This window comes from Pleuronectes platessa, chromosome 18 (assembly GCF_947347685.1).
Source record: "Pleuronectes platessa chromosome 18, fPlePla1.1, whole genome shotgun sequence".
Classification (NCBI taxonomy): domain Eukaryota; kingdom Metazoa; phylum Chordata; class Actinopteri; order Pleuronectiformes; family Pleuronectidae; genus Pleuronectes; species Pleuronectes platessa.
Window position 1 is genome coordinate 13,017,729 of NC_070643.1, and position 22,607 is coordinate 13,040,335.

The 22,607-nt window shown below is 44.6% G+C and overlaps 1 protein-coding gene across 1 annotated transcript in view; it reads right to left on the bottom strand.

Moving 5' to 3' along the window:
• Positions 1-208: 208 nt before the first annotated feature.
• Positions 209-22,607, bottom strand: part of sdc3 (syndecan 3) — a 31,851-nt gene continuing 9,452 nt past the window's right edge. The window contains exons 2-5 of the mRNA XM_053446958.1: positions 9,649-9,742; positions 6,425-7,245; positions 5,140-5,329; positions 209-3,152 (exon numbers count right to left, since the gene is read on the bottom strand). Coding sequence (XP_053302933.1) covers positions 2,986-3,152; positions 5,140-5,329; positions 6,425-7,245; positions 9,649-9,742 — 1,272 coding nt within the window. The 3' untranslated portion in view covers positions 209-2,985. The remainder of the gene's footprint in view (positions 3,153-5,139; positions 5,330-6,424; positions 7,246-9,648; positions 9,743-22,607) is intronic.

Consider the following 22,607-nt stretch of genomic DNA (forward strand, 5'->3'; position numbering starts at 1 on the left):
TGCAGCTGTAGTTGGCATCACTCGGGAGATAAGGAGTTGTTTGACGTTTTCCACTGCTGGTAGTAAATAGAGTGCACACACTTAGTGTCATGTGACTGCTCTTCAACTTAGGTTTATGATCAGTGCAACATGTGTTCATGAGACCAGACAGGACACAAACAAGATCACCATTACCAATTTCTAATTAGGAAAGACAAGACGGGACAGATTTACCCAATCAGGTTTTTTATTTGGAACAGAGTGGCAGATTAGTGACAGGGCGGTGGCGTGGAGGATCCGCCTCCTCTCGCCCACTCAGCCAATGACAGAAACTCAGCCTTAAAAAAATGCAAATGTATAAAAACAGGAATGGGAACAGCAAACATAGAGTAGTGTAGCCTCCATTAGGCTTCACACACACACACACACACACTCACCTACACTCTCACACATACAAATCCACCCGTTCTTATTCGCTCACACACACACACGCATCTTATTTGGCTACGCAGGCTTATATGGGTACAAACACACGTTTACATTTTGACAGTCACTTTAGAAAAGACAGTACGTGTTAAGATCATTCCTGCCTGTGAGAAAGTGGCGTGGTGCCTGTCCGTCTGTCCCCGTTGCAGAGAGACAGACAGGCCGAGTCAGACAGACAGTGAGAAGACACAGTCAGTGTGTGTGTGAAAGCCACTGTGAGGGACCAGCTGCCCAACATTCAGCAGTGAACAGACTAAACACACGCATACACGCACACACGTCGTCAGGCTAGTCAGTGTACACAAGAGTCTGCTGTGAAATACCGAGGTGAGACACTCACGCAAACACACACACACACACACAGGTGGTGGGTTTAGATGAGGTGGAGACACACGCACGTATTCTCACACTGGCGAGGGGGCAGGCAAAATCCACACAGGAGTAGAAGAGGTGTGTTACCTGTCTGTGGAAGAGCGTGAGAACTGCTGGGGTAGGTAAACACACTCTCGACCACAGTACATTCCATCTTAAACTTAACCCTCTTTTTCTATCACACACGGACAAAAACACACAGACACACACACACACACAGGCATCCACTCACACCCAGACTAGTATAGTTTTGACTCCCATGCATTTTTGTTCTACAGTACTGAGTATAATAGAAGCTACTAGCCCAGTCACACTGGTGTGGTTATTGTTACAATCTCTTAGATAGAAGCACAGCCCTCCTCACAATCCCCATGACCCATGACCCGGTCCCCATATTGGTCCTGCAGGTTTCAGTTGACGCCATAAACACTGATTCAAAGTCTTTTCCCCCACCACTCAAAACCAATCCTTTAACTACGATTAAGTTTTTTGACTGAATTAGTGCACGTGTGAGCAACTTCCTGCACGGATTCCCACTTCCTGATTTGTTAAAGCCCCTCATGCTTCCCAGTGGCCCCTCCCATCCCCACACAGAGAGCCAATGGTGGAAGAAAAAACAAAGTGAGGCATGCAAAGGGTGTGTGGGTTTGGGGGGGGGGGGTTGACGGATGACGTGATGGCGGACGACGTGATGACTGAAAACATAGTTGTGCTTTTATACAAACAGACCAAACTCTAAACCAACCGCAGCAACTGATTGACAACTAATCAATAACATATTGAAACCACCCGATCGCGTTCGTATCAAAAGTGATGACTATCACAATGACGATGATGATGATGACGATGGGTTTGATATGTGTTTGAATGATATGATCTACAGTATATTTAAAGTCTGTGGTGTGTTGATGTGGGTTTGTGTATGTATGTATGTATGTGTGTGTGTGTGTTTGTGTTTATTTGCATGTGTGTGTGTGTGTGTGGTTGACGAGAGCACAGCTCATCTAGAGTGAAGACGAATGTGATGAATAAAAACTCTTCGTGGTCATGCAGATGGTTAGTGATGTCAGAAAGGATACAATATTTACATATAAACTTTTTTTTTTAAACTGCTAAATACACATCCTCCTGTTGAAGTATTATTATTATCATAATTATTATTATCACGGTATTATTGTTCACCATCCAGCCCAAAACATTGATATATTATTGATTATTACTATCCATAACTATTCTTTGTACAGCTTAGAGGAGCAGACGGGCCGTGGAGCGAGCCTTGACGCGACCAGCCGGTGTTTCCACAGTTGCTCCTCGACGCTGTGGAACACGCCAAGGGTTGAGCATCGTTTTCTGGTTGGCTGAGCACAGAGAGAGGCCAGAGCCACCTTCGAGCAGATACCAGTGTGTGTGTGTGTCTGTGTGTGTGTGTACATGTGCGTACGTGTAAGTGTGTTTATGTGGATGTATGCCTGTGTGAGTTTGAGCACCAGAGGGATGGAAGGCACAAAAGAGACCCTTCCTCTCACCTTTGACCCTTGGCTCTGTGTGGCCAACCAGAAGCTCTAAGTGTTATTTGTGAGGGGGTGAGGGGGTGAGGGGCAGGGTCGAGCCCATCACTCTGTTTTCTCTCTCTTTTGTGTCTCCCTCAGCTCGTACCGCCCCTCTCCTCTCCTCTCTTTCCTTTAAGCCTTTCAGTCGCTCCATAAAAACCGAAGAGGGGGGACTTTTGTGTGCTGGAAAACACAGGTTAAGCGCTTGTGTTTTGCTTTGTTTAGTTGATTTTTTTAGAAAATAATCATATCATTACATACAGAACAAGAGAATCTGTAGAATATTAATAACAACATTTACTTTAAAAACATCTTGTGTGTATGTGGTTTTTTTTTTTTCAGAATATATTTGGATTTTTTTGTCCTCTTTTTCATTTTCATTGAAAAGAAAGTTCCAAGTCCGCAGAGAGAAAGGCGCTCTCAAGTGTTTTGGAGACGAGAGGAGAGAGGGATGAGGAGAGGCGAGCAGATGACGTTGGAGCAACAAAGAAGAGGAGGAGGAGGAGGAGGTGGGGGCGCTGAGAGTATCTCTCTTCTCTCTCTCTCTCTCTCCATCTTTCTCTCTCCCTCGGTGGGCGGTCTCTCTGGCGTACGGGTGTTATGCGTAAAACTCCTCCTGCTTGTCTGGTTTCTGGTAGGTGACGGTGGCCTGTTTCGGTTCCTCCAGCGTGTAGCTGCCCTCGTCCTTCTTCTTCATCCGGTACACCAGCAGCATCACCAGGAAGGCGGCGAACAAGGCGCCGACCACACCTCCCACTATCACGGCTGGAGAAATGCAGAAGGACATGGTGGAAATCAGAAAACCTTTCCAGATTATTACGGCGTAGATGCTACCAACACACAGAAGTACACATAAACAAACACAAAAATGCCATTAGCGCCACGGTTACATCCTGCAGCGGACTACAGCACTACAAACACGCAGCTTTAAAAAACACTCTAGTCTGAAAGCAGAGCAAAGCTACCACAGCATCACTATCACCTAGCTGCTAAGTGAGGACTGATGAGCCTGAACTTGTCAACAGCTTTGTGCTAAATTGCAGCCCTGCAGTGTGGCATCGTAGTTTAGCCTGACGGGGCTGGTGTAACCTATCCACAGCAGCTCCAGCCTTCCACCTTTCAGTGCACGTAGCGCTCATGAACTCTTGCTGCGCGCGATTTATAAATGTGACGTAATCGAACGAAATAAGAACAAAAACGTTCCTTCCTTAAAAGAATTGGCGTTGTTGCCATAACAGAGAACAAAGTGTTTTTTGTTTTTCCTAAATGCTCGAGGAACACTTTGTTTCCATTCATTGAGTGGGAGGTGTTTACTGTGTGTATACCATTAAGGCCAGTATCAGAACTGCACAAGCTGGGCCATTTAAAGCAATTTAACTTTCCACCATGCACTGTCGGAGAACTGCAAAAGAACTGGACACCTCTGAAACACCATTTCTTGTAGTTTAACATTTTGAACATGTACTTATTGTCCTATACTGTGCATGAATATGTCGATTTTACATATTAGTTTTTAAGGTGGAGGACATCTGGAGTGTTGTAGATGAGGAAAATAATTGCACAATTAAAGAGGATGTCACTTTTGTAATTTAATTCAAATTTTCATCCAGTAAATAATCTTTGGTTTATAAAATTCAGATCTGGCTCAGCTTTACTTTGTGTTCAAGGCAAATTAGCATTTTGATCATGCTAATATGCTAAACCAACGTGGTGAACATGTTAACACTACACCAGCTACACATCCTCCTGTTAGTATCGGCAAACTGGGAAAGCTTCCATGCTTCATATGCTAACATTAGTATTTAGCTTAGAGCACCCATGTGCCTCAGTGCAGAGCTTTGCCTGCAGACGCTTTGTCTTTTTGAAATATTGATGCAGCTGCTACAACACTCTGAAGCACTGTATAGATTATGAAGGAGGAATAGGAGTGGTGGTTTTTGATCAAAATCAATATGAAGGAAACAAATGTAATTATTATATGATTTGAAAGAATGGCCTGAGGCAAAAATAAGGTTCATTTTTCAAGACTAGAAGTTGCATTAATCCTGTTTTGCCTTAATGGCTCCAATCTCCTCTTCTTGGGGGGGAATTCTGAAAGTCTCCTGAATCAGTGTGAAAAATCTGAGACGTGTTGTTGGAAAATAATTCGCCTGAATAAACCGTTGTATATATGAATGTATGAGCCTAACATGTTGCTGTAATTTGGTTCTATCACACAAACAGTCTAGTCTAAAGTCTGCTGCCTCCTGCTCTTTACCGATGACCAGGAAATCAGCGAAAACCACCGCCAGCAATCCACCAATCAGAACAGCTGAAGGAGAGACAGAGAGCCAGTCAGGTCAGGCGAGTTGGCTGCTGCCTCGCTTTCTACAACAGCTCTTTGGGATCAGGGGAGGGGGGGGCACTTGAAAAGAAATTGGATTTACCCAGAGGGGAAATGATGAGAAAAAGACAGGAGGAGAAAGGAGGGGTTGGATAACCTAAGAAGAGGATTGCTTGATCTCAATGGGTCAAACTGGGATAAGTAGCACATGATGAATTCAAGCTACGTGAATTCAAGGTAACACCAGTTTGTCTTTGCAGCTCCGGAAAAAGTCAGGAGAGCGCAGAGGGAGCAACGGGAAAGGAAATCTGTCCATCTACAGGGTGTTTATTATTGGAGGCAGAATGACAAAACCTTAGACAAGACAAAACATACAAAACAGTAACAAAAAAGAAACTTTATTTGGATTTTACTGGAAGATATTCTTACCTATCAAGACCTCTTTTCTCTCCAAGATGTTCTTCTGGGGCAGCTGCGCGGCAGAGCTTCCCGCGTCCACCGTGTTGCCGATCAGATCAGGATCCACAGGCAGAATCCCTCGACCCAGATCGTTCCGGCGATCGTCGCGAATCTCGAAATCTCCACTTGGTCCTGCAGCTCCCACCTCATTGTTATTCTCCTGAGACAGAGAGAGGGGGGGGGGGGGGAGTGAGAATAACAACATTGTTTCATGGAGCCGTTGCACTGAAACTTGTCCAACTGAAACACAGAGCTTTCCATGGCACATGTTCCCATTTGAAACAATGAGCCTCTGTATATTCGGAGCGGTGGAAAGCTGTATGTTGTCCAGCACGTATACGCATTTCATAAAATCTGGGGGCTTAATTACAAAGTGGAAAACCAGACAAGTCTGAGTGCATCATGCTTTAATGCAGAGACGCTGCAGATATACACATGCACACAAATCATATACATGACTCTGGTCTGTAACTAATTTAACAGTCAGTGGTAAAGACGTCAACAGGACTCAGCCATGGGAATCAAACCTTTATTGGAACCACATGAATTGAATCTACTACTGTGCGATGTTACTCCTCTTACAGCTACTGATTTAGATCATCATCTTGTCAAATGTAGTTTTCGATTTAGTCAGGAAAAGTTCTTGTGTTTAGACAAACCTGACACTGGGGACTTTCTTTATTTTCCTTGTTGTCATCACATCAAAACCCACAATGAACTGTTCCGACTGAGAAGTTCTGTCTGTGCAGCCAAAAGCCTGATATGTACACGTTTCTCATTGATGTGTATTAATCCACTTTAACCCACAAATACACCATGAATTCCTGCTTTTAGGAAACATTTTCTGAAGATTACAGGACCCAGCCGATTCAGGAAATCACTTCTCTCAAGAACCATATGTGATTACATTTAAAGATGAATGTCTTCACTGGGAATGAATGGGTTGTGCATCACAGGCCGGGTCGAGAAGTTTGAGAGTATTAAGTAGTGGAAGTATCAAGTTGACAAATTGAAAAGAGCTGAACAGCCTACACTGGTGTCATTTCAAATAGTTATCGCAGAGTGGTTTGGGGTTTTTATCATCTCGTGTTGACTTTTGTCCTTTATGCAACTCTTCAAATGAGAAAAAGTTTTGTTGACACGTTTTTGTATTTGTAATAAAGATTTTGCTTTAGTACCAGAACCAGACTGTTACTTGGAGACTTGTAGATCTAATCCATTTTTCCATTTTCATGTGGTGATATGAGACTCTCACCTGTGTGGTTGTGGGCTGCTGTGGACTGGTCGTTCTCTCCGTTGGCATCACCTGAGTGGCGGTTGTCATCGGAACCCTGGGCCTGAAGGGGACCCTGGTTCTGACGGTGGTGGTGGTGGTGGTGGGAGCAGCTGTTGTGGCCTCAGGTGTGGTCTCTGCTATGGTGGTGGTGTCCTCCTCTGTGGTGGATTCCATGTCGAAGCCGGGGTACATCGAGGTGGGCTCCGGGGACAGGTAGACGTCCTCTTCTTCTTCTGTGGTGCTCACGTCATCAGAACCGGCCGAGGGCGCTGCGCTTTCTGCGGAGCTGGTTGTGGGGTTGGTGGTCACCACGGGGACGGCAGCAGGGGTCTTCGGGGCGGCGGTGGTCTGGGCGGCAGCAGCGGCCCTGATTCGCTCCAGCTCTCTCTCCCTCTCCAGCTCTCTCTCTCTCTGCCTCTCCCTCTCCTTCTCTCGTTCCCTCTCACGTTCCCTCTCCCTCTCCCTCTCTCTCTCCTTCTCTCTCTCCATCTCCCTGACCCGTTCCCTCTCTCTCTCCCTCTCTCGCTCCCTCTCCAGCTGCTTGGCCTTCTCCAGTTCCTTCTGCCTCTCTATCTCCAGCTCCTTCTCCTTCTCCAACTCTCTCTCCCAGAATGCACCGCTCTCTCCATCTGCCTCGGTGGGCAGCTGGGTGGCGGTGGGCTCCTCGGGGATGGGGCTGGGCTCGGCCGCAGGTGAGGCGGAGGGGGCGGGGCTTGTGGCCTGGGTGGTCGAGAGGAGGAGGGGCTCTTCTGTGGTGAAGGACACACCCACTGAGGTCGGCCTCACACTGACCTCAGGAACTGGAGAGGAGCAGAGAGGAGAGTGTCGTGAATTTAAACAGGATTTAATCAGTCAGCAATAAGTGAAGTTATAACATTTACAATTCTCCCTGTGGAACACAACCACAGACCTCACCTGCCCACACACACTCACAGATAACATTAAAACTGTGGCTGCCTCACACACACTCAGGTTTACTCTCTATTTGGCAGTAAATTGGGATTCCAGACATTTAGAAGTCATTATCATTTTGCATCATCGTTAACAAGTGTCGTGTCGCTCGACTGTTAATTTTCACTGCACTGCAATAACCATTGTGCAGACTCTTGAGGAAATGATCTACTGAATACATCTGAGCGTGTAATGTGTACGCATCAAAGTTTTTCTAAACTAGGGGTCATAAAGGAGCCCCAATTATACCTCCAACATCCAAACACATTTCCTGATTCAGTGAGGTGCACGTCATGCCTTGTTCCCTGTTCGCTCTATAGTTTAGAGCAAAGCCTCACATAATTAAAGATATTTAGAAAATTGTTTGTTTTTAAGCACATTGTGTCGAATTCATTTATTGATAGTATTATAAGTGACTAGTTAGCCCCAGCTAAAATCTGATTGTATAAAAACCACTACAAATTAAACAGGAAGTATATTTTTGCCTTAATGTACAATGGACATACAACGTTATGGCTGGATAAGAACCTGTATTAGTTGTTTTTTTTAAAATCAGTTTAGAGAAAACGATGCCTCAATTCTGGCCCAAGATGGTGACATTTGAAAACTATGACGTAAGCCTGTTGGTGCCGTGCAGCCTTACAGTCAGTGGAGCACTGCAGCAATGAAGGATGTCATTGGATGTATCGAGGCAAAGATTATCTGACTTTCTGTCCCCTAAACACTGTATCCTTGATTTCCCACAATGCAACTTGACAGCATGCTTTCATCAGCCACTCCCTGCCTGGTGAATGCCCACGTCTTTCAAATTATACACCTCCAGTCTTTGATCAGCTCAAACTAAAACAACCTCGTCTTATACTGACTTTAGTGTGTAAACCTGGTGGAATGCTCTTTAAACCGTATCTGCCAAAGTACATTTTAAATGTCAATATACCCAGAGACACATACACAGCTGGGTTTGATTCGTCAAGTCACTTCTAAATAATAAAGTCATAATTTTGGCGATGACTCAGCGCAACAAAATGAGCTGCAATCAAATCGCTACTTTTTTCGCCATTTAGCCACAAGACAACAAACAGAAAGAGCAAAACAAGAAAATGAGAATAACAATAGTGAACTGTGAGTTTGAGTGTATTCAACAGGGAGAGTAGGAGATTTAATCAATGTTTCTGCTGGTTTGGTTGCTTTTGTATGGACGGAGAGAAAAATGCATATTAAAAATTAAAGAGGAGAAGAGAAGAAAAGGAGATGGTGAATGCTGAGTGACTCGTTTTCTTCTTAAACCTCATAAGAGCATTATAACACCTTTCATTTTGTTATAGCAGCACGGAGCTCCCCGAGTTGAAAGGGAAACAAATTGAATTTACAGACACAATGGCATGAAAGCTGACAGAGGTGCTGGAGAGGATATCGAAGTATGGCCGGGAACAATGCAGCAACTGTTAAACACATCAGACGTCACAAAATGCCACGTTCCGGAGCTGCGGCGGCACAAAACGCACAAACCGTGTGTTGAAAATGAGCCTTTTCTTCGGAATCCGACGGCTCAGTATCACAGTTTGAGATGAGGCAATTTACTGGGCGGCTGTCTCAACCACAGGGGGTGCCTCTGCTGCACTCTCCCGCTCTGAATTGTAATTTATTTTGAGCGTGCCCACTACTATAGCGCAGTGCGTGAACCGAGGGCAGCCCTCAATGAGTCATGCATAATAAGGAGACTTGCGCTCAAGCTTCAGCAGACGGATCAGAAAATCTGCCTAAATTACACCAACGTGATTTAGGTTAAGTAGGTAATTCCAACGCACGCAGGCAGGTGCACACAACTGACTGCTGGTGTATGCGTGTGATCGTCTAATCTGTGTGGACTGTAATCTGATTAGAGCAAATGAGATCTGGGAGAATCAGGCCTGGGTAACTTCTTGTTTGCAAAGATGTGTCGGTGTTTAAAGGTGTTTTCATAAATCTGCAAAAAGAACTAAATCTACAAAACCTGTCTGTGGAGCCAAGCTGCCTGTCTGCATTGTGTGACCGTGCATGTGAAGTCTGGTGAATGAGAGCAACCATAAATGGGGGGGAAGAGGGGTGGAGGGAGGCAGTGGGGTCCTCAGGGTCAGGAGATTGAAAACCAGCAGCTGTCTAGTTTGAAAGAAGCAGGGCGTGAATGTGTAACTAACCTCACACATACACACAACTACACACACACACACACACAGACACACACAGAAACCTACACAAACACACACACTTACAGCCAGAGCCGGAGCCCGAGTAGAGATCCTCATCATCGTAGAACTCGTCTCTCGTCGAGCCTTCGTCATCGATGGATGGCGACCACGTCTGTCCCTGTTGGTGACACATAGGAGGGGGGGAGAGGCAGATGACAGAGATTAGAATTATTCATCATGAATGACTGAGCTGTTCGTCATTCACATCGTAAAGACGGACCACTTTGGCAGATTACATGCACGCACACACAAGCGCGGTGGTGGAGGGACAGGCGAACATCTGTCTGTCTGCCTGGCGCTCTATGGAGGAGCATAGTTAATGAGTTGATCCAAAGCTGGGATTTTGTCAGAGGAACATCAAAGCATTTACGGAGAGAGGGGTTTCATTTAGTCGTGTCAATCGCAGCTGATGCTCCGACTGGAGAGAGGCACAGCGCAGAAAAGCAGTTCACTTTTGAACTCGGGCTTCAATGAGTCTTTTAATTAATGATCAAAAGGGTTAATCGTTATTTAAAATATTAATTTAGTCAGAAGGATGTTATAAAAATACACATTTTACAATCCCAATACATAAATGATGTCTTTTACTGGCTTTTTTTGTGTTTAAAACGGAACAAATGAAACCTCTAATGTGAGAGGCCAGAACCTGAAACTAAATTTCCTCAATCAGTTGTCAAATTATCAATAAGCTCATCAATCGATCAACTTAATTACTCGTCACTTAAGTGTTTTTATGGATAAAATGACAATACTGGCATGCAATATTTCACTCTGGACCAAAATTGCAGCAGTGTTGTTCATGGGGCCATGAAACCATCATCAGCCCAAAGCCCAAAAATGTCAAGGTAAATATCAGTCTTTTAAAAGTGCGATTTAAAAATCCACAATGCTGCATCTCTGAACAAATCTGAAAAAAACTCCTCAAACACCAGCTGCTCACTGTTGAGGAATGTTTGACCATCCTCAAACATTACTTCTGTCTAACCCAACAGTACATTGTAGCTTCTAGGTTTAGGGACTTTTTATACCAAATCATGTTCACAGACTAAAAAACCTTCTATTCTTGTTACGCAGCAAATGGCAATGAATAATCGTGACCCAGTACGAGGCAACCTAAATTAAATGTCCAGTTACCTTGAATAAAACTGGTGGAATCATTGTTGGAAGGCATTTGGGATGATGTAAATAAATACGCGAGTCAACTAGATATACAACATTGTTCTAGTTGTTTTTAGATGTTTTAATGTTACAGGTTTCAATTACTTACATCTGCACTTTGAGGACTAATCTATTTATCTCTGTGAGGGGAGAACGTGAGCTCAGCTGGCGACCTCCCTCAGGGTCAGGTAAAGAGAGATTAGTTGTGGATCGTTTGAGGGTTGAACCTCTGAAGTGAACGACCTCGAGTCTCCGGTCACTTTGAGGCTGATCCCTCCTCTCTCTCTCTCTCTCTCTCCATTCATCTCCCTTTCTCTTGACCTCAACCCCACATCCCTGCCCTGTTTAAAGACACACTTTAGCACTCAGAGGCCTTTTTCCCATCACATGAGGTCAACTAATAGTTATATCAGATCCATGCACTTAAGAGACACCACCCATACTGCAGTGCAATGATCATCAAACTACGGTGCACATCACTGCTCTTTTTAAAGATGTGCATATAGTCTACATATGTTTTAAGTAGGTATATAGAAAACAAAGCAGCCACATTATAAATGTGATACTATACATTGTGCATTTATTGTGGAAATATACCAGGTCTCCAATCATTTCTACTGATATGTTTTACTGCTATTTTCTTACTTTCTGTCACAGCAGTTTTGAATATTAACTCAACGGTTATTTTACTCGATCAAAATTGCCAGTTCACACTTCACGACTGACCGGCGTCCGGGTGTCACACACCTCATGACCTTTTACCAGGGGAAACCCATTATGTCTGGTCACAAGGTCCTTGGTGCTCTGATTGGCTGTAGCTGTTGTTGATCAGTCAAGCTGTAGGGCTCAGTCACACATATGATAATCGCCTCCTGAGGTGAACTACGCATCAACGCTTGTTGAATATGGACAGTTCAGGGTGTGATGCACACGGAAATCAGTTGTGTGGACCTTATTCTAGTTGAGGTTGTGGTTCTTTTCATGTCTGACATCATTATCTGCTGGCTGGTGCAAACAGACAGCTCATATCAGGGTCTCTTCCATCTTCAAAACTCCAGCCAGTGATAGCCAGGTGGGGGCATTCAAGTGAACGTGAGGTAAAGGTTCACCACTGCTACATTTCCTTCTGTTACTCTGCCCTTAGCCTGCTAAGTAGGAGGTGATGTGACAGCAAACTTATCCAATGGCATCTTTTTTTCCGGCGAGTACCAACATTTTTGGGGGAATATCATGTGAAGTGAAGAAGGTATGGGACGTCATTCTGCATCATGTTTTAATTTTTACCCTTTAAAGCTCCATTTTAAATGTATCTTTAACCACTTTAAGCAGCAGCTAAATGCTTCACTTCCTTACCAACTAGTCATCAACTGCCTGTCTTGATCAGGTAATGGATAAAGGATTTGTGTCAGCTGCCTGCTGCGTCTGGAAATGACACTGATCAGAACAGTGAGAGGGAACCAGGAGAGTAAAAGAAATTTAAAAACCAACACTAAAAGCTTCTTGTACACTCTGCATAGCAGGGGGGTATGTACTGCAGAGTCAGGCCTTCATTTTCTGTGGGATCATCACTACAAGGAACAACATTTACATACAAGTTGCTTGTTGTTAATAAAATATGTATATTCTGTAGTAGTAATGTGGATTTACAGTGTGGCAACTTCTACTTATGTAAAGGAGCTGAATACTGGTTTCTTAACTGAATTCAATACCTAGATTGAGCAGTGCGCTGTTTTAATGCCAAAAGCAAAGGGCTGGGTTTCTCTCCAGGTAATGGGAAACAGTCAGGCCAAACGTATCGCCTCAGCAATCTAAAGCCCATCCTGAGGCCCTGCAGAGCTGAGTATTTACTAGCCTCTGTGATGCCCAATGTATATACATGCACACATACACACAAACACACGCACACACACACACAGAAGCTCAAGCTCCTCCCCGGCTCCAGACAGAGGAAACCTGATACCTTTAAAAGCCAATAAAAGCATAATGGAATCTAGAAACCCGAGCATTTCAGTCCATCACATCGTAGCACAAGTCGGAGCTGTAACGCTATATGTACCTCCTGAAAATGAGATTGACTTGAAGCTGCCTCGACACACCGAGGATATGAGCTCCACAAAGTGGGAACTGAGAGTGAGTGTGCTTCACACTTCCAGGCTAAAAGTGTGTGTGTGTGTGTGTGTGTGTGTGTGTGTGTGTGTGTTTGTCGACTGAAAGTGCAGAAAGAACTGAAAAGACGTGTCAGTGTGAACATGGCTGCCAGTGTGTGTGTGTGTGTGTGTGTGTGTGTGTGTGTGTGTGTGTGTGTGTGTGTGTGTGTTGTATTCCAAGGACCAGTTTTACAATGAAGGCCGTTGCTATGGGCAACATTTGCCTTTCACAAATATTCCCATCTCCCAGTAAGAAGTTACCAGAACCCCCCCATCCCCCCCACACACACACACATAACACACTATAAGTGTTCAAAATACATAAGCCGGTGTTATGTAATGTCAAATAAACAAACCTAAAATTCAACATCAAAACAATATGCTCCTTCGTCTCCTCCCCCCTCCAATCGCCTCCCCCCCTGTGATCCACAAACTCCATGCCAGTGTACGTCCCCCCCCCCCCCCCCCCCTCCATTCTCGCCCCATTTCCCTTTCATCTTAAACTCCGTTCCTTATCTCGAGGCTAGCCCCCTAAATTCAGCGTGACTCCAAAAAACACACACTTAAATAAACACACATCCGACCCCCAAGGCGGCTCCAGAGTCCACCCCAGGGCCCGCCCCCCTCTTTCCGACAACAACCTCCAATACACACCATTTCCAGTTCTGGTAGTGGTGGGGTTTTTGTTTTTCAGTGTGCATAATGTGTTTACCCCAACCATTAACAGCAATGTATAAGCACCTCCTGGGTCCCGACATGTTTTATTTACGAGACAATATTATATCTTTCAAATCATGGTATGTCGGGCAGCAGTGCGTCACTGTATGTAATTACAGTGTGTGTGTATGTCTGAATGGGTATAATCACAGGTTTTGTTTGTGGTGTGTGTACATGGGCGCACAAATACCCCTCAGACGTATTTGTGTGGGTTTTATGTGATCCTGGGGGGAGTCGAACGGGGCCAGCTCTGCATTTCGCCTGCTTTTCGGTAGCTATAAACAGCTATACTTTCAGCCTGTGCCACATTGCTAACTAACCACAATGAGGCGCAACCAGCGCTCGTCTACTGCACAAATAACCTGGGGCCAAAATCATCTGTATGTTGCCCTAAATTTCCCCCGTTTTGCATTTTTGTTTTCCCAGTTGTTATAAAAGGAAACTGGAGGATGACAGCTGTATACACCGCTGGATCTGAGCACTGAATTCAATCTTGGTTTCTGGCAACGTATGAAGCAGTGCCATTGTGAGAGGTGCGGTGCCAGTTGGAGTCATTTTAAAACAATCTGGGAGCTCGGAGTATATAATTATGTATACTTGTGTAAAAAGAGAAGGGGAAAACTAAATTGAAGGACGGAGCAGAAGAAGAATCGGTGTTTGTTAAGGTAAGGTCGTGTTCTGACAAAGCGCACACAGGTATGTCCTTTTGAGCCGTGACTCAGGTGGAAACCTGATCTGAAGCAGACAATGGGCTTTGAAGTATACATTTAATCCTATGCACTATAGCAGCTGTGTGTGTGTGATAGTGTGTGTGTCTGGGAGCTCGTTTTACAGGTTCAAAGCCTGGGATTTTATACCTGAGCTCACAATGCTGCGGCTTCACAAATATTAATAATCCACAGGAGACGATTTGTTCCAGATTTTAATTTAGGATCAGACTCGGAAGAAAATGCAAGATTATGAGGCTGAGTATGTGTGATACGAACACAGCAACACTGCAGCAACCTGAGAGACAAGGTGTGTGTCTGTGTGTGATGGTTATATGAAAATTTGCAATGTGTGTGTGTTTTGTCCGTAGAAACGATGGGTGAATACAATTATACAATAGGAAGTAGAGGTAGTTATACTGATTCATCACACACACACACACAAACACACACATCCGGTGAATGTTTTCTTGGCAGACGTGGGATCCAAAGAAGATGTATCTGGTTGTTTTCCTGGCTGGTCCAGTTCAGTAGAGTTCAGAGATCCCCTCTGGCTACAGCTGGGCAGATACAGAGCCTCATTATGATTGTCTTCAAATGCATTCCTCAGTAACCCAAGAGGCTGCGGTTGCTGCTGCACAATGCCTGGCACACACACACACACACACATTTTAAGCTATAGCTGCAATGCTGCTAAGCTTGGGAGAAGTAATTATTGTGTGTTTTTTTAATATGTGAGATGTTATCGGAGCGAATGTCCTCGATTGCCGCAGCATCTCTGAGCTCTGAAACTGTGAAGAATCATTTGAATACTCCCTCTGCTCCCTGGCACCATCTGTGAGTCCCACTCCTCTATCTGTCCCTCCATTTACTGCACGTTGATGGAGAACAGGAGGAACAATGGAGGACCCTGTGGTCGTGTCCACTGAAGTCTTTATGTCCATTTTCCTCCCAATGGTGTTCATTTAGAAGACATCCTTTCTTATTATCTGGTGGATTTACAGATATTGCATCTTGAAAATTAATAAAATTACCAAATGCATCTTTAGGTTTCCTGGGCTCTTTTTTCCTGCATTACGATTAGTCACCATGCTAATGGTTAGCATATTTTTTCCAGCATAGCATTGCCTATATGAAGTCATTTTTTCTTGTCTTTTGCATTTATACTGTGACATCACGTGATTAGTTCACACCAGCGCAATCACCCCTCCCAAGACATTACAGTCTCAACCTCAGCACGCCACAGTCTGTCCCGTGAACAAAATCCTCTCAGTATGTATCCAGATTATAACACTGGTGATTTATATTCCCTCATAATTAAATAGTGTCCACTTGCGTCGAAGGTTTTTTCCCCCTATTGCATTAAACGTCTTGTGATCTTTCTGCTTCATCTTGTGACCCCCACGTGTTTAGAAACCACTAGATGATAAACACGGTTGCAATCGCGCAGCCTCGTGGTACCGACTCATTTTAAATGATGTCACATTTGATATTTATTGAATCTGTATACAACAAGGCTGAGCTCTGTACCCTTATTCACCAGACTTCCTTCAACAATTTACCTCCCTGACCTCCTTGTGTATAGACGTACTGTGCATCTGCTTCTGGAGTGAGTGCATGTGAGAATATTGCAGGAAAAAAACTCGGAGGAAGTGTTGATAATTTTTATAACACAATGCACACGAAACTGGAAGAATACAAGTACCTCAAGATGAGAAAGAGGCGCCATGAACCTGGAGGACGAAGATTTCCATTTGGAAAGAGCACACAATTTGAGATAAGCCATAAGGGCCGAGGCTGGAGCCGTTCTGCTGTCTCCGGAATGTTCTGAACATTTTCCCGTTATTGTGAATGCGTCGGACTTGGACCATCTCCTGCTCGTTCTTATGCTCATTTGTGAAAGGCAAACTCTGGGAAATGTCTGTTCCCAATTTTCCGGAGTTAAAAACTGCTTAGGTGAACTGTGCAGGTATCTTTCAGCGTGACCATGGCTTATTAACAATGTGCATTTCAGCCACTAATAGACAGTCCATGTCAAGCCAACTCATATTTGTACCGAATCATTACATGAGCAGAGCCACACCACCAAACTAAATGTCCACCATTGTTGCAGGGAAGGTTTTAAACCCCTGTGAGGGTGTCCTGTCTGAGCCAAACCTGTCAAACATGTAATGAGCGCTGTGGCTAAAAAAACAATAATCAACTGTCAAAAGTTGAGAGATCAGGGCCTGAAATGAGGTAAAGTGATCTTCATGGGCCACTTCTCCCACATCCCTGCAGTTTAATTCACTGTAGATGGAGCGCCCACGCTTTGTGATGCAGCTGCTGATTTAATGCCATGTCTGTGTCCGCTCCTCTGCAGTCTGACCCACGCCGATAAGAGGTGCCGAGTTTGAGCCATGCCACTCAGTGACCAAAGTGGACTGTTGATAGCTCTCTACCTGGAAAACGGTCATGGCCACTTGGCACGTACGCTCTGGACCACTGGCAGGGGGGGAAAAACTGCAGCCAGTTTACTGGTTGTACTGTTCCACGCCCACCGCCTCTTCTCCAGCGTGGATCCCAGTCCCTGTCGGTATAGTGACCTCTAATCTCCCTCCATCTTTTATTGCTTTTCCGCTTGGTCTCACTCCCCGCCCTGCTCTTCCTTTCTCACCAGCTGGGCGGGTTGGGCGGCAGCCAGCATGGACGCTAACACACTTACTGTCAGACAAGGAGATGAGAGGGCAGGCGGTGTGTGTGTGTGTGTGTCAGAGAGAGAGAGAGAGAGAGAGAGAGAGAGAGAGAGAGAGAGAGAGAGAGAGAGAGAAAAGGTAGGTTACCAGGTGATGGCCTGGTTAAGACACCTGCCACCTTTAGCAGAGATTAACACAGAACAGCTCTGCACAGTCACACAGTCTCACACACTTAAAGAGACGCACACACACTCACACACACACACACAGAGAGACAGAGAGGGTCAGATGTCGAGACAGTGTCTTGTAGCAATGACGTCAGGTGAAGCTTCAAACAACTCACACCTGCACGCTACAGCCAAGGGGGGGTCAAAGAAATCCTGTCTCTGTGAACACAAGGTGACATAAAGTCTTAGAATACACTCCTCTATTCATGGACACATGATGAGCCAATGGGCCCCTGAGGTTAGAAACATGAAAGGGCCACTCTTCTCAGCAGAGTATAGCCTTACACAGTGTGCTTTACACTGTATTCCACATCGTGCTCATTTGGAGCCAGAGTCACAGTAGCGACCAACGGATGGAAGTAGGGAAGTCCCGTCGGTTCGGAGTGTTAGGACGATAACACTCACTAATTAGCACATTATACAAAGTACATCTGAGGCAAATCTAAAATCATTAGGGTTCATCCTGAGGGGAACATGAATGTATCGACACCATTTCAAATCGTGTGATATCTATAGGTACTTCAGACGGGAACAAAGGAGCAGCAGTGTTATTCATAGGGCTGTGGGGCTCATATGACTTGCACTGCAGTCAGCCACCAGGGGGCGATCAAGACACTTTGGCTTGAGGTCGCAAACTGAAAAACCGTGAATGCAACCTACTCAAAATCATCTGTTATTCAAAATAAAAAGTACAGTTCAAATACAGATTTATGAAACCATTTCATCAAGGGCTGTAATGTTCTTTCAAACGAAAAAACGCAAGAATGTCAATGCGCAGTCAATGCTGTCAAGCCTTATATCAGCAGCGTTCAGCCTGTGGCTCCAAACCATACAGCGTCTATCAAATTGATTCCCTCAGCTGTATGATAAATACATACATTCACAGTCATGGCTGAAATGTCTGTCATGAACGTCTCCTCCTCACTTCTCTCCGCCTCCCAGGCCTCTTTTTGTGGCAGTGAGCCAAGTAAAAAAAAAAAAAGAAGCTCCAACTCTAAAGGGCGGGTTATTATTTAGCGTCAAGAGATTCTGTACAGTAACAGCTGCAGCGGGGGGTCATCAGCAGCCATCACTTTGTGTTTGCATGAGGGAACCTGCTGAGCAATTTTACACTGATTAAGCCGTTTAAGAGATGGGAAGTGGTTCTGGGTGGCTGCTAATGGGGATTAATAGGTAAAGTGTGTTGGATGTCAGTATTCAGACTAATTTTAAGGTTTAAAACAAAAATATAGTCTGACTTTTATAGCCGCTTGTGTTATTTTTAAATATGTAATAATCTAAAACTGCTCTCCAGCGCCCAAGTGGACATGATGCTGAGTGGGAAGGCTGATTTAGTCCATTGCCAAACACATTTCTAATCTCGTCCTGCATGTTTGTCTCAGTTCTTCACACCAGAGTGCTCCCCGTGACCGATCAACGTGGACCACGGGAAAGAAATGTAAACAAGCTCATGTTCAACAGCCAGGAAATAAGTGAAACACTTTTACTCCCTCCACTATTTTCAGTTCTTTCTGCCGATAACATTTCTGACAGCGCTACCAGAGCCGAGCCAAAATCGCAGTCACTGCTGGACGTATTAATTCCTCCCCAGAAAACCAGAGGGAGGATTGCATTACACCGGCTCTAGTTTGTTATTCCGGCTCACTCGGGACCTGAAGCCGTCTCCGAGCAGCACCAGACCACAGCTGAAAAGCATCCAAGCACTAATATTATCTTTCTAATATTATCTTTCTCCAGTGAGTTATAAGGGACAAAAGATGATCCAAGTGATGAATGGCCTCGTGGAAAGTCGTGCATTTGCTAAATATGGTGCAGTGAGTGGCTCGGTCAGAGAGCTGCAGGGACAGAACAGGTGCACAGTGGAGGAATAATAAAAAGAAAAACATGCATCTGGATTGTCTGAATCTAAATCCGATTTTAAATTTTTTTTAATTTACATCTCACACTGTTTATAGGCTACCGAACACTTAACAGAGCATTACTTCATATCAGTTACTAAAGCTTTTCGTTTCAAGCATCACCATTAATCCTCATTAATGCTCCCTGCACTCCCTCCTTTATGCAAACGACTACGGAGGCCTTTAAACTGAGAAACTGACTTTAAATTATTCACCCAAAATGTAACAGAATATGATCAGTCCTCTCCGTCATAGTGGTTCAAGCCAAACACTGACCTCTTTCTAACAATATACACTGTTCTTTCTCTACTTAGCTCTGTATAAAGTGTTTCCCCTAGAAATTCTTTCGCCATGGCTTCATGATGTGAAGATTTAGGCATTCAGTTACTTCAATAGCGTTTTTTCGTTTTCACATTTTTTTGTGTGTGTGGCTGAGGTTCCCATTACAGAGGAAACCCTTGTAGGTATCGTAGTTTTCCTTCGGTTGATTCACGTATGTAAAGCAATGTTATGTCATATTTTATTCATGTCAGCCTCACTGTTTACTGTTCCCCAAACTATGTCAACTGCTAATGCAACAGGAAAAGCATTCATCGGGTCGGGGCTGAAGGAGCAGGAGCTGTGGGCCCCGGGAGGCCGAGTGTGTTTAACCTGTAATGTCTCCGTTCTTCCAATAAAACGAGCAGCTGACACTGAGACGTGCCGCAGACCCAGTGGAGGTCACATGACTGCGGAGCGACACATCAGGCGGCCTGTAACCGTGTAATGGACTGGAGCTGTGAGACTCCCACACACACACAAACACACACACGCACACACACACACACAAATGCATAGATGCACTCAGCGCTTGGTGAAATATGGAGGAGCAGTATGATGGGAGGAGGGGTGATACAGAGAGAGAGAGAGCAGCACAGAGATGCATATCTGTATGTAGGACCCAGCTGTTACACTAATCTGACAATCCAGCAGGATTAAAGACCACATCTCAAGGCTAGCACACAGACACACAAACACACACAGACAAAAACACACAAGGCCTCTCTGCGTGAAATACTCCTCCATTATATATGACCTTATGAAACATGCATCTGTGTGTGTCACTGTCCTGCTGCCAGAGATGCCTTGAGATTCTGACACAACTGCTGCTCCCACACTACACAATATACCGCCGTGCATGTGTGTACGTGTATGTGTATTTGTGCGTTTGTGTGTGTGTCTGGTGATGTTTAGTGGAGAAATGTTGCAGAGAGCAGTGAATGCTGCGGGTTGGCTGGTTGGTCAATGACTGCGATTTTGTGGCTGCTTCTATGAAGTAGTGGAGAGAGAGAGAGAGAGAGAGAGAGAGGGAGCAAGGCCGAATGCGGATTTATGAGTATATGTGTGTATGTGTACGGTGTGTGTGTGTGTGCGTGAGAGAGAGGGTGATTATAGCCTGACTCAATGGGCCCATTTCTGCAGGGCCAGTGGGAGGGCGTGGTGCCTGTGGCTGGAACTTTTCTTGTGTTTCTAAGGAACTTTTCAAAAGGGCTCAGCAATGTGGCTGCGTGTGAGAGAGCGAGCCCTGCAGACCATGATGCCTTTGTGTGGCAGCGAGCGAGCGAGAGAGAGAGGCACTCAGAGTACACTCAAAAAACGGTAATCAATGGTCTCCTCTCAGCCCCGAATCGAAAAGCGTAACACACACACAAGGAAATGCACACACAAACAGACGATGATTAGAATCACATTTCTCCCCATATACAGTGATGCGAGTCACAAGGCAGCATCTGTGTGTGTGTGCGTGTGTGTCCATATAATTACAGCCTGTGTAATCAGGCTAATGACAGTCATGCGTCTTTACAGAAGGATAAGGATAATATTTTATCCCAAGGATAAAATCAACGCATAAAAGGCAGAGTTTTGGAGAGGACGCGTTCAAATTGAGAGTACTTGAAATAAGGGGGAAATACAATGAGGGATAGAGGGATGATGGGGCCGGAGGCGGGTGGGAGGAGAGCGAGAGAAGAGCGTTTTTGTCTTTGAAGCAGGGGAGAGAAATCCAATCAGCCCTGTGTAATTCAATATGGGATTGAAAGATGCACCTTTTTGCCAATGTGTGTGTGTGTGTGCGTGTGTGTGTGTGTATGTGTGTGTGTGTGCAGTAGGCAAAATGTGTTTTATTATGATTTCACATCTCACACACAAGGTAAATAAATTGCTGCTCCGGGGGCATCCCGAGCAGCTGACCTTGCCACGCTCTCTTGGCCCCCTCCCATTGGTCGCCCTGACTTTGGCGGAGCAGCAGCCTCTCCCAAGGCTGGGAGCAGAATTCGGCCAATGACTGCAGGCCCAGTGACTTCCAGCAGCAGCCAGATAGCTGATGGATTCTTCATGTATCATAACGACTCTGGATATCGAGCACTAATTACGCAGGTCGTGAGATCTGGTGACGGAGCGAGCTCCAGATAAGACGGGAGCAGTGAGCGGGGCCACGCTTCCTGGATGCTTGTGACCTCATAAGATATTTATCATGAGATACTGATTAACTCTAATGAATCAATGTCAGAAGACTTGAGGCACTCATGAGCCAGCATGATAAACAAGGACGGGAAATTAGACATTTGGTTTGCCTGTTTTTTTTTCTCTTCAATGAAAGGCTCATGTGTTCTCTGTAGACTCCGTCGTGCAGAGCAGCTGGGTGACTTTTAAAAGGAAGACGGGGATTTTGAAAACTGAAAATGATGGAAAAAACGAATACATTAAACAAATAAGTTTAAAAAAAAATCTCGCACAGCTCCATGGTTTTAAACGTGAGGATCTGCCGTCTTCTTTGGGCCTTTAGACCGTGACTATTCAATTAACCAGAATTATAACAAACTAAATCATTAGAGGACTGAACAGACGAATAATCTGTTGATTAGTTTTCATGCCACCAATTGTTTTGGTTTCCAGGGAGGAACGATGGTTTATTAGGGAACACATTTGGTAAATTTGTTCTTTTTCCATTTTTGCTTTGTCTCTCGAATATTTAAATAATTTAAATATTTTATAATAAGTTTTTACCTTCAGGTTTCTAAAAATGTTCAAATGAAATAATCTTAGCAGGGACATTCACGTTTGCAGCAGAGACCTGCAACCTGTAATTAGAAAAAGTTGGGGGGGGAAATACACTTATTGGCAAGGTTTGGTGACTGCATGTCTGTCAAGACAGTAAATCAAAACCAACCGTAAATGTTGTGTGGATCAAATGCAATCTTGTTGTAATATTGCTCGTTAATGTCCAGGCTAAACCACCAAGATAAACTTATATAGAAAAATACCGTTTTTCTTTCCCCTCGTCGCACAATCTTTGAATGAGCACAAATTTACAGCAGGCATCTGTAACATGACGGCCGGTGGCTGTTATGGGTCGTTACTTTCTCTGAATCTGAAGCTGCAGACCTCAGAACAACCAGCACAACATTTAGCCGGC